We start from the raw sequence: 12037 nt of genomic DNA, 5'->3' as shown, positions 1-12037 counted from the left end.
AAAAAAAAAAAAAAAGAAAATTTACTAAACCAAAAAAGTCATTTTTACTCAAGTAGCAGCGTTTGCGTAACCCTAAGTCATTCTCTTAAGGCTTCCCCCAGCACAGCACCTGGCAGCTTCTAAGTAGATGCCCGTCCCTTCCTCTTGATCCCTCCCCTTCACCCTGTTGAGGACACTAAAATCTTTACTTACCCAGTGTGGAGTGGCCACTATTTGCTGAAATGTGTAACTGAAAGCAAGAGTAGCAAGATGTCCTCAGTGCAGTTTCACAGTGATTGGTTAGAACGGGAAGAAAGACTTTTTAAGAAATGTCCTCCTGTGCAAAAAATTGGTACTATGAATCTAGATAAATGGCTAGGTCCAGAAAAATAAGACAGATGACGAAGTGGGGATGTTCAGCTTTGAGAATGGAATTCAAGAAAGAATATGAACATGTTCTTCGGAGACTTAGATTGTGGTAGAGTTTGATTGCACTGACTTTTTAGGTCTCCCAAGAAGTCATGGGAGGCATGTTTCAATATGAGAAGACAGTGCACTTCAGTGAGAACAGTCTGCCGCCTCCTAACTCCCTCATCGTGGGAGACACCAGGAGAAAAGTTGTTTAACGACAGTGAGTGAGGGTTTAGGTGCAGGTTTGTAGGCTGCACCACCTGACCTCTGAGGCTTCAGCTGACGTTCAGTGTCTGCTTCGAACATGCCGTTACCTCCTACTTACGAAACCTCAGCTCCATTACCAGGCATTATCCAATATGTTCATTTTAATTGTTTCCCTTAGTCTCTTGCCCCTTTGGTAACTAGAGAAAAATCACTTAAATTTTTCTTGTAACTTAGCAACCTAGTGTCACAGATACGATGAAATAAATAACATCTTTCCTGTTAAACTGTTAAACTGCTAAACTTTCCTGTTAAACTACTAAACTGTAGGAAGATTATATCAGAAGTACTTTTTAAATTCTGATTTTATAGGATTTCCTTAATTTTATTGGACATTGAACAACTTCCACAGGATGACTTTCTATGTTAAAATAAAAATATTCTAGCCATAATTGACTTAAGTCTTTCATAATGATGCTTTTTTAATATATCTGATTATTTGCTGAAGGGTTCATATTTATATCCTAATGTTTATAATCATTAGTAGGTATCGGTTTGGACTTAAGCCTTAGAGTTTTATTCTTTGTCATTTTGCAGCTCTTCTATTTTAGCTGAAATATGTAGGTAGTCTTGCAAATAGTTGGCCTATAATATATACCTTATTTCTCTGATTCTAAGATGCCTGTGATTGGACCCCGCATCACAGACCTAATAAGCTTGCAAAGAAGAAAAAAGAAATTGCACATTTCCTTTCACCATTCGCTTGTTAAAATTCCTGCCCAGAGTCTGAATGGAAGCCTCTTTTTGGACCAGTATGCAGAGCTTCACTGGCACAGTGCTTTTCATTATCTAGAGTAGTGATTTTGACTGCTGAAATCTCCCAAGAGTGACTGTGTACTTTTGAGGCATGTGAAAGAATATGAAATTTTGTGTCCTTGTCCTTTTTGGTAAATCAGTCTGCTTTTTTTCCTTAATTGAATTGTGATGTGTATATTACAGGATAAATGGCTTTTCTCGAATTATGGGTGTACCTTTGGACAGAGACATTTAGTGCTGGGTGACAGAGCCCTTCATCGGGTCTGAGTCTGTCACACCAAATTCCCCCAGCTGTGAGAAATGCTTTAAACTGAGACCACTGGCAGTTTTCTTTGCTTTTAATTGAGTTGACAGATGCAACAGGCTAGTCGATGTTAGATCATAGTGCCATCTTTTTTTATAAGAATTTTAGTAACAAAGCCTTGTTCCAAATTTAAGTTAAAAAGCCATTCTTGTCTGGTGCTACAGAAATGAGGTCACAACTAAAACGACAGGTAGATGCACAAACAAATACATTTCATATGCAGCCAAGGGTACATGCATTCAGGTAAGGACAGCTGTGTCAGAACCTTACTCCTACACCTAGTAGCTGCTAAGTTACTTTTGACAGTTGTAAGAAGCCTCAATTTCAGAAATGTTGAAATTTATAAAACCTGTATCTTAGAATCCAGGAAATAGGGTATTTGATGATTGATTGGCTGATCCTCAAGAAAACCAGTACTGTTTTTGGCAATAGCTCTCTCAAATACATATATTTGGTAGTATAGTCTTTTCCTGCCAGAGACAGAAAGTGTATTTTTCCAAAGTATTATCTGCCTCATATAGGTCTTCATCTGACAGAGACACTTGAAGAAGGAAGAGAAAGCTGTAAAAACAAAAGCAAAATCCAGCCTTTAAAGTAAAGGCTAAGGGCTTAAAACTTCTACTCAGATTTTTAGAGACTTAATAGATAATTTGATTAATAGTGTTAAACACTCTTCCAAATTTTATAAATGTCGTATAGTTCAAAAGATGCTATGTATTAAAGAACAGTTCTCTTTTTAAAGATCATTTCACAAGCATCGGACTTTTCAGATATGTACTATGAAAGATCTGGATTGTCGTGTATTAGTTTCAGAAATAACATTTGAAAGTGTTATGAAAAATACAAAGTATAACTGTATAGTGCTGTAATAATTAATAAAAATAGAATTCTCTCTTGCAAAATTGTTCTAACTAGGATGTACAAGCAGCTCCAGAGTATTTTCTTTAATATTTAGACCACTATCAGTATCTTGATCATATCATTGGTATCTTAATCATGTAATTATAGAAAATCATATTTTTATACCATTTTACTTATCAGCCAGCTCAGTATTATCCAGGGTAAATTTTGGCCATCAGCTTATTTTATTCCAACATGTCCTAGCAGCCTGTGCTACTTAATCTATCCTCTGAAGTTGCTAATTCCTTGTCGTCTGTTTTTTGCTGATGTACCCCTATACATTTACTGTCACTTCACATCCACTCCTGTTTGCAGTTCTTGGCCTTAGGAAATTGCATGCAGAATATGAAGTTGAAGACTGAATTATGAATGCATGGAGATGCGCTCTAAATGAGCAGTGTGAAGAGAAAAATAATAGAATGTGTAGCCATAAAATCTAATTGACTTGGGAAATTTTTATAGCCCGTAAATTTAGCCTGCATTTTATTTCTGGTGGTAACTGATGTAACTTCTTTTTAACTCTAGTCGTCTCAGCTAAATAACCCCCAGTTTGTATGGGTGGTGCCGGCTTTGCGTCAGCTCCATGAGATCACCCGCTCGTTCATAAAACAAACCTACCAAAAGCAAGACAAGGTAAGAGAAGAGCCCTGTTCAGTGACTATCCAGTTAGACACACAGCTGTTAGAATAACGAAACATAAAGAGATTGCTGGGTTTTAAAGTCACTATTTTACATTTTTACGATTATTAATATAGTTCATTTATAGTCTCTAATAATCTTGAGTTTAAACATCCTTCTGCATTCATTTCGATGGATCTTTTCTTTCCTTTTTTTTTAAGATTTTTTTTTAACATTATTTATTTATTTATTTGTCAGAGAGAAATCACAAGTAGGCAGAAGTAGGCAGAGGCAGGCAGAGAGAGGGAGAGAAGCAGGCTCCCTGCAGGCTCCCTGCTGAGCAGAGTCTGATGTGGGGCTCGATCTTAGGACCCTGGGATCATGACCTGAGTGGAAGGCAGAGGCTTAACCCACTGAGCCACCCAGGCACCCCATCGACGGATCTTTTCTTTTAATCTATCCTAACTCATTTCCTTTTTATTTCCTTAATTTATTGAAATGATTATACCAGTTTTTGAAAGTCGGAATGTGTTTGGAAAGATGTGAAGACATTTGATCTCAGGAAGATTGGGTTGTTTAAGGACCTGGATCTTCCTTGGTGGGAGAGATTTGGGAAGAAAGATCCAGAAAAGTACACAGCCAGTGAAATAGTTCTTAGGAAAGTCACCTTAAACAAACAAACAAACAAACAAAACTCTGTAGAAGGAGAAAATTAGCAGAGAAGTTTATTCCCTTAATTTTAATTGTGTGCATACTAGATGGTTTTATTTGTTTGTGTTGAACTGACAAAATTACTGCAGCTTCTCATGCCATCTTTCTTTTTGTTGTTTCTGCCAAGAGCATTATTCAAGACTTGAAGAAGAATTTTGAAATCGTGAAATTGGTAACGGGAAGTTTGATAGCCTGTCATCGACTTGCAGCCGCTGTGGCTGGACCCGGAGGCTTAACTGGTTCAACACTGGTGGACGGCCGATACACTTACCGGGAGGTATCCGCCCGCCATTGCGCTTTTGTGTCGTGATTACAGTGCTCATCTGGCTTTTTGCACTTGAACTGTAAACAATTACATTCATTGGGTGTCTCTCTGAAAGAGGTAGCCTGAGGTATCTTTGTAGTGACCAAACGGGTTTTGTTTTGACTGCAATCTTTTTAAAACAAAAGTTGAAAAAAGTGTTATTTCTGGGTAAATCTTTCAGTAAATCACCTAAAAACGACCTGTGATAAAGATCACCACCTTTCTTTTGTCTTTCATGGGAAATAGTAATTGTCAGGTTCTCTGAAGAGTTGTTTTGTTTCTTTAAAAACAAATAGTTTTCTTACTGGTTAGTAACCTTGTTTTTAAAAATTAGAAAAATCTTAACTCACCGCTTGTGAGTTTGTGGTGTTTTACTTTGAGATGGCTGAGATGATATTTTACTGACATCCTAAGTCAACTGGAATTGGTAATAGACTGCAAGTAGCTTCTACTACATTGTGCTGTCAGCTTACAAACAGATGTCTCACATTTATATTACCCTAAATTATATGAGAAAGTGTTAGGTAGAACTCTTTTTTTAATTAAAAAGATTTGTTCTTCATTTTCATTTTAGGAAGGAGTGCCTGGAGTTAACTAATTAACATTACTTCTTTTTGCAGTATTTAGAGGCCCATCTAAAATTTCTAGCATTTTTCTTACAAGAAGCTACACTGTATCTGGGTTGGAATCGTGCCAAGGAAATCTGGGAGTGTCTTGTGACTGGCCAGGATGTCTGTGAATTAGATAGAGAGGTAAGAAGACGGTAGTGTGGGTAAAATAAGGCAGAAGTGGAACTTAAATATTTTACCTTTTCTGGGTGTCTCATATTTTTTGTGGGTTTCACTTCTTTAATTCTAAATACTTCTCAATTTGCTAAGCATACATTGTACTAACAGGCCAGGAACTATAAGTGCTGAAAAAATATTTTATGTAATTTATATCTATGATCTAAATATATGAGTTCTTTAGTAATTTTTATACCATTCCGGGTAAAATCAAATTCACAGCTAGCACAGCTACAGAATTCTTATTGTGTCTTGTGTTTTTTCTCCCTCCCATGGAACTAATTTCGAGTTACCAACCAGAACTTTGAGTCCCTGTAATGATGTTGTACCCCAGAAACACAAAGAAAAATAAATGCCTAGACAGATTTTTTTTAAACTATAATTAAGCAGCTGAAACTAGATTAAACCAGGAGCAGAACACCTGACTTGGCGTATTTTAACAATGAATTACTGTTGGCTCATCTCATTTTACAGAATTATAACTGCTTGATAGTATTGTCGAAAGGACTATATATACGTGCCCTTGCCTAGCACAGTCATTGGCACATACATAGCCAGGCTTGTTAATAAACATTAGTGGAGAAGCCCAAGTTTAAGTTCCATTGAACGATGTGAGTCTATATTTGCATTATCTGGGGTAAAGGTTGCTAGAACTGCTTTATTTAGTTCCAGAGTACCAGGCATTTCAGTTTTCAGTGGTATTTCATCAATAAATATTTTTAAAGGTTTAAACTTTTATTCACTTTCCCACTTTGGAGTATGTATTTACCTGAAATGGATTTTACTTATAGGATAACATTTGTCTTGATCCACAGATGTGTTTTGAATGGTTTACAAAAGGGCAACATGATCTCGAGAGTGATGTTCAACAGCAGCTTTTCAAGGAGAAAATTCTTAAATTGGAGTCATATGAAATCACAATGAATGGTAGGAAAACAATGTAAAATCTTTTTTTCTCAGTTCTTTAAGAAATTTTTCTGTCCTCTCCTCTGAAGTCCGCTTCTCAGTCTGGAATATCCTTCTGGACTTTTCTTTACATCTCTGTATACATATGTTTATAATCACAGCTAAGTTCCTTTTTTTGTGAATGGTATATGATTAATTTTAAATTATATGGCCCGATAGCTCAAATGGTCAAATGGTAGGATGTATCAGTATTTCATTTCATTTTATGGCTGAATAATATTCCATTGAAATTTTATTTATCTGTCCCACATTTTATTTATCCGTCCATCAGTGGATGGACACTGAGTTGTTACTCTCTGGCTTATTTTGCCACTTTTTGGCTATGACCAATAACACTGCTATAAGCATTTTATGTACAAGTTTTTGTATGGACATTAGTTTTCATTTGTCTTTGATGTATTCCAAGGAGTGGAATTGTATCCTGGAACTAACATTTGAAGAACTGCCCAACTATTTTGCAAAGTGGCTGCACTGTTTTTAATCCTCCCAGCAGCATCTGAGGGTTTCAGTTCCTTCCCATCTTCGCCAACACTTGTTACTGTCTGTCATCTTTATTCTTGCTGTGGTGTGTGTCAAGGGTTATCTCGTGGTTTCAGTGTGCCTTTCCCTGATGACTGATACTAATGAGCATCTGGGCATGTGTTTATTGGCTGTATGTATATATTCTTTGGAAAAATGTCTGTTCAAACCTTTTGTCCACTATAGGTTGGCTTGTCTTTATTACTGAGCTGTATATTCTGCATAGTATCTCCTCACCAAATACATGATTTGAAAATATTTTGTCACATTCAGTGGATAGACTTTTCACACTCTTGTAGTCCTTTGAAGCACAAAGTTCTAGATTTTGATGAGACCCAGTTTATCTGTTTTTTCTGCTGTTGTTTGTGCTTTTGGTACCATATCTAACAAAGCATTGCCTAATCCAGGGTCTTGAAGATTTATGTCTGTTTTGTACTAAGAGTTTTACAGTTTGGGTTCTTGAGATACTTTGAGGCTTTTCATTGATTATCTGTGGTACTTAGAGTGTGTGAATTTATCTGACCTTCTGTAATTTCAGGTTTTAACTTATTTAAGACTTTTTTTGAAAATGTGAATCTTTGTGATCATCGATTGAAACGACAAGGAGCTCAGTTGGTGAGTACATTATTCTGAAATCTGGGTAGTTTGGATAATCTAGTAAAACACAACAAAAGTGTTGTAATTTTGTTAAAGAATGGGTGTCTCCTCAACTGCACTGACTGCAGGGCTTCTCTTAGAGCATAACGGAGGCCCCCCTATCCAGCATGGTGAGAGTACAGTTGACTCCCAAATCCCTCCATGCTTCTTGCTGACCTAGGGCAGCCGGCAGCCTCCTGTGGCTGGGTGAATGTAGGGGAGGGGTCGTTTCATCGAAGCTTCCAACTCCTCAGATCTGGTAATGGACATGTTCCTAAAAAGTTACAACATCTTTAATTCTGAAGATGAATCTTTAGTTCATCACAGTGGCGGGGATTTGGGGAGAAATTTTTAGGAACAGTCCATGAATCAGGAGAATGAGGACCCATAGAATGTATATAGCATATGTTTATATTTACATGTGGACCTTAAGAAAGGAGACAAAAAGTAACTCTCTTTTCTAAGGCATAACTCTTGATTCAAGACGTAGCTTCTGGATGGCAAGAATTTTTATGAAATCTCTAAGGCCTGGATCCTGTCCCTTGAACTGAGCTTTGGGCAGACCATATTGAGCCTCAAGGATTATTAACCCCTTCTAGCCTGGCTCTCTTGCCCTTTGGAGAAAAACTGAATATGGTGCCCACCTCACTCCTATGTGTTTCCTCTTCTGTAGCCTGTCTGGGTGTATTTCCAGCTTGGGTTTAGCAATATCTGGAGACAGCACTCCATAACTATCCTGGTTGCCATGGACATAGCCCAGTGTTTGTGTTTTTTTCTTTTTCTTTGTTTTAAAGTTCCAAATCAGTACAACAGTACTCTCATGTGTAGCTTGGTTTTTGCAGCCTTAATTCATATTAACCTGAAAGGGGTAGACTGAATGATATAATAAAAGATAATTGTCTGTAATTTTGGTGTACTATATAATATTTTTTCTTTTGAACAGTATGTAGAAAAGCTGGAATTGATAGGAATGGATTTCATTTGGAAAATAGCCATGGAATCACCTGATGAAGAAATTGCTAATGAAGCTATTCAGTTAATCATAAACTATAGTTATATTAACCTAAATCCTAGATTAAAGAAGGTGGGTGCTCGTGCACAGAAGATTATATATGTATTTTTATTGATAAGTTTTCACCTTTGGTATGCCCCAAAATTCACTTTATTTTGATGTTTTGCTCTTAATAATGATTGCAACTAAATGTCAGATTCATTTTAATTTCTTTTATCTCTTACTTTTAGGATTCTGTATCATTACATAAGAAATTTATTGCTGATTGTTACACGAGATTAGAAGTGAGTGGTAAATCTCATTTGAACCTGTTTCTGTATTTCATTTGAGCCTCTTTTTGAAATAAATGCTTTGATGTTTTTCCTTTAATATTGGGATCATGTAAAATATTGATATTTGTGGCTGGATTCTACTAAAGAATTTGTCGACAGTACCTTATTGTCACACAGGGAACAGACATTTGCCTTGATTCCCCCAGTACAGAAGTGTCCTTTATGAGAAAGCTTTCCTTCTCTTTCCACCACCCCTCTACCCCACTCCACCCACCCCCTGTTTTGGGGTATAGGAACTGTCTTCAGAAAACAGATCTGCTATACGTTCCACGTTTCTTTCTTTCTTTCTTTCTTTTTTTAATCTTTACTTGGTTTTTTAAAATTATTTATTTATTTAAAGATTTTGTTTGTTTATTTGACAGAGGGAGAGAGACAATGCAAGCAGGGGGAGTGGGAGAGGGAGAAGCAGGCTCCCCACTGAGCAGGGAGCCCGATGCACTGCTCAATCCCAGGACCCTGGGATCATGACCTGAGAAGACAGAGACTTAACCCACTGAGCCACCCAGGCGCCCCACATTCCACATTTCTAATAGATTCTTTTCTCTGTTTTCTCTTTCTGTCAAGAAGTTTCATGAAAGAATTGGCTTTTCCTACCCATCCCCATTTTCACCCGAGACTATATCTTAAATGTTACTAAAGGCCCAGAAGGACACTCAGTAGTTGGTGGTATTGATGTTCTTTGTCCATTAGAAGTCTACTGTGTGATACTATCTCAGTCTGTTTCTAGTGCCTTATAGCTCCAGCATGATGGTTAAAGCATTAAGCAGTCACTTTCATTCTTAACTCATGTTTAAATTTTATACCTAATGGAGAGTATTCCAAAAACATAGGCTGCTGCCCCCAAATGTCAATAAGTTAAACCTTCTGATAATGACTATGTGCTCGAATCCATACAGAATTTTCCAGGTTGTGACTTCATCCAGATAGGTCATCATTAGAAACCATTTAAAATATTCAAGGACCTTAAATGAGGTACCAATTAAGTTTTAACATATGTAGAACAGTAGTTTTCCACTGGAGCTGCTCCTGCCTCCCGGAGATCGTTTGGCAATGTCCAGACACCTTTGTGGTTGTCACAGCCAGAGAGTTCCCACTGGTACCTCGTGGTAGGTGGGTAGTGACAGGAGGTCAGAGAGGTTGCCAAACATCCTGTGAAGCCCAGAAAGCCCTCCAACAAAGGTTTCCAGCCCCACATATCAGTAAAGCTGAGGTTTGAGAAAACCCTGATAGAGAATGATTGGTTCTGTTTCATAGGCAGCCAGCTCAGCCCTTGGCGGCCCCACTCTGACGCATGCTGTGACGAGAGCAACAAAAATGCTGACAGCGACTGCTATGCCTACTGTAGCAACGTCAGTTCAGTCTCCATATAGGTAAGTGCGCAGGAGTGATGGCACGTCCTTGCCTGATGCAGGAGTGTGTGTGTGTGTGTGTGTGTGTTTTCTTTTTTCAGTTCAAAAAAATAAAAAATAACTGGCAGCTCTTTTCGGAGATGTCTCAGTTGTGGATTTCCTCCTTTTATGTCTTAATTTTTGCAAATAGTCATATCCCGAGAAATTGTATGACCCCATCATACTTCCCCAAATCTGTATGTCTTTCCCTCAAGATCTGTAGGTCATCATCACCACCACCCAAGCACTGCTCTGCCCCTCCCCTCTGCCTAGTGGACAACTTCTATTGTTAATTTGGGGCGGGGGGGGGGTGGTATTTAAATCCCTTTACTTTGACTCTACGTAACAGGAGTAACCTACTCTTTGCGACAGACTACCAGATATATTCATTGTATGAAGAGCAGTTTTCTCCTTGTGCCCAAATCAGGGCATTTACAGCATAAGCAAAATGAAATGGCAGATGATGGCTAGTTAAAATCGTGCATTGTAATATCATCATAGTTGAAATAGTATTTCCTTTACATTTTTTCTCAAAATAATTTTTATTAAGAACTTCATCACCAAATATTTGTGTTGTAGTTTTGAACTGATGTCTGTGACCACATTACTGTGTTTAATGTTGACAGATATTATCAGGGAAATCTGAGCTCAGTATTTGCTATAGTTGTTTGCTGTGGTAAGGAACGAAGATGCGTATTCAGGAACGTCAGACTGAAGGAGCTCAAATAGTACTGTGAGGTTTTACAAGCACTTTGTTTTTAGTAGCCCCAAACTGGTGGTGCCCAGGAAACTTTGGCAGGTGCTCCCAACAAGGCTTACTTTGCTGCCCTCTAGTGATGGGTACTCAGATTGTCATTTTCTACTCTTGGAAGGTCTTTGTATTTGTTAATTTACAGTTCTTTTTTCTTTTTAAAGCCTTCCTTTAGAAAAGGAGTCAAAACAATAAATCCTTATATTCTTCATCTTTTCATCTTTTTTAAAAAATGAGTTGAGTACTAAGTAGCAATATTTTTTTAACATGAGAGAGATGCCAATACAACTCAGCCCTCTTGGAGCTCTTTTTAAAATGCCAGAAAAGGGGTGCCTGGGTGGCTCAGTGGGTTAAAGCCTCTGCCTTCGGCTGGGGTCATGATCCCAGGGTCCTGGGATCAAGCCCCGCATTGGGCTCTCTGCTCAGCAGGGAGCCTGCTTCCCTCTCTCTCTGCTTGCCTCTCTGCCTGCTTGTGATCTCTGTCTGTCAAATAAATAAAATCTTAAAAATAAATAAATAAAAATAAAATGGCAGAAAGTGGGGCCTCTGGCTGGCTCAGTTGTTAAGGCATGCAACTCTTGATCTTGGGGTTGTGAGTTTGAACCTCACATTGCTTGTAGAGATTACTTAAAAATAAAATCTTACAGGAGCACCTGAGGGGCTCAGTTGCTTAAGCATCTGCCCCTTTGGGTGAGGTCATGATCCCAGAGTCCTGGGATGTAGCCCCGCTCTCCTCCCTGTTTCTGCTCTCTCAGTCTTTCTCTCTCTTTCAAATAAATAAATAAATACTTAAAAATAATAATAAAATAAAACCTTACCAAAAATAGTTAAGATAGTAGAAAGTGATTGTAGATTCAGCTCATGATAAAAACACTAACATGACCTTTGCGTTCCCACATTGATGGAAGTGTATTTCAAATAAGACTTTGGTGGAGAATGTGCATTGAGAATTCCTAATTACATGTTTGTAAGATGTGATCAGTCCCTGCCTAGGTCCTTAATGATTCATTTGTCTGACAAACCAGAAGAGAAATGCATTAATGAACTATTGGATTGGGCTATTGGATTGGGATTTCCAAACTGGAACATCTTTAAATAAGTGTGTTTTCTGTTTTTCTCTTTTTACTAAATAATTTTTATTCTGAATCAGTTCATGTTTGAATGCGTACAGAGCAAAATCATAGGATCATTTTTTTCTTGTTAAAAACTCTAAACACTTTTAATAATATAAAATTTCAAACTTGCAAAAAAAAAATTTTTTTTAACTCGCATTTGAACCAGGACATTGTAGTCAATCTTATTTCACTGGTTTTGGAAGGACTTCTCAGTGACTCTAATTGTCCCGTCTTTGGGAGGGCAGGAGTTATTCCCTCCTCTACACAGCGTTCTGCGATGCTGTCT

The 12037-nt window shown here is 37.8% G+C and overlaps 1 protein-coding gene across 3 annotated transcripts in view; it reads left to right on the top strand.

Moving 5' to 3' along the window:
* Positions 1–12037, top strand: part of USP24 (ubiquitin specific peptidase 24) — a 136438-nt gene that overhangs the window by 56103 nt on the left and 68298 nt on the right. For all 3 annotated transcript variants that reach the window (XM_059137846.1, XM_059137845.1, XM_059137844.1), the window contains exons 17-24: positions 3140–3247; positions 4071–4220; positions 4868–4999; positions 5848–5959; positions 7056–7132; positions 8097–8237; positions 8396–8449; positions 9752–9867. In XM_059137846.1, coding sequence (XP_058993829.1) covers positions 3140–3247; positions 4071–4220; positions 4868–4999; positions 5848–5959; positions 7056–7132; positions 8097–8237; positions 8396–8449; positions 9752–9867 — 890 coding nt within the window. The remainder of the gene's footprint in view (positions 1–3139; positions 3248–4070; positions 4221–4867; positions 5000–5847; positions 5960–7055; positions 7133–8096; positions 8238–8395; positions 8450–9751; positions 9868–12037) is intronic.

This window comes from Mustela lutreola, chromosome 10 (assembly GCF_030435805.1).
Source record: "Mustela lutreola isolate mMusLut2 chromosome 10, mMusLut2.pri, whole genome shotgun sequence".
NCBI lineage: Eukaryota > Metazoa > Chordata > Mammalia > Carnivora > Mustelidae > Mustela > Mustela lutreola.
Note: the sequence above shows the minus strand (reverse complement) of the source record. Positions and strands in the feature narration are given on the sequence as shown.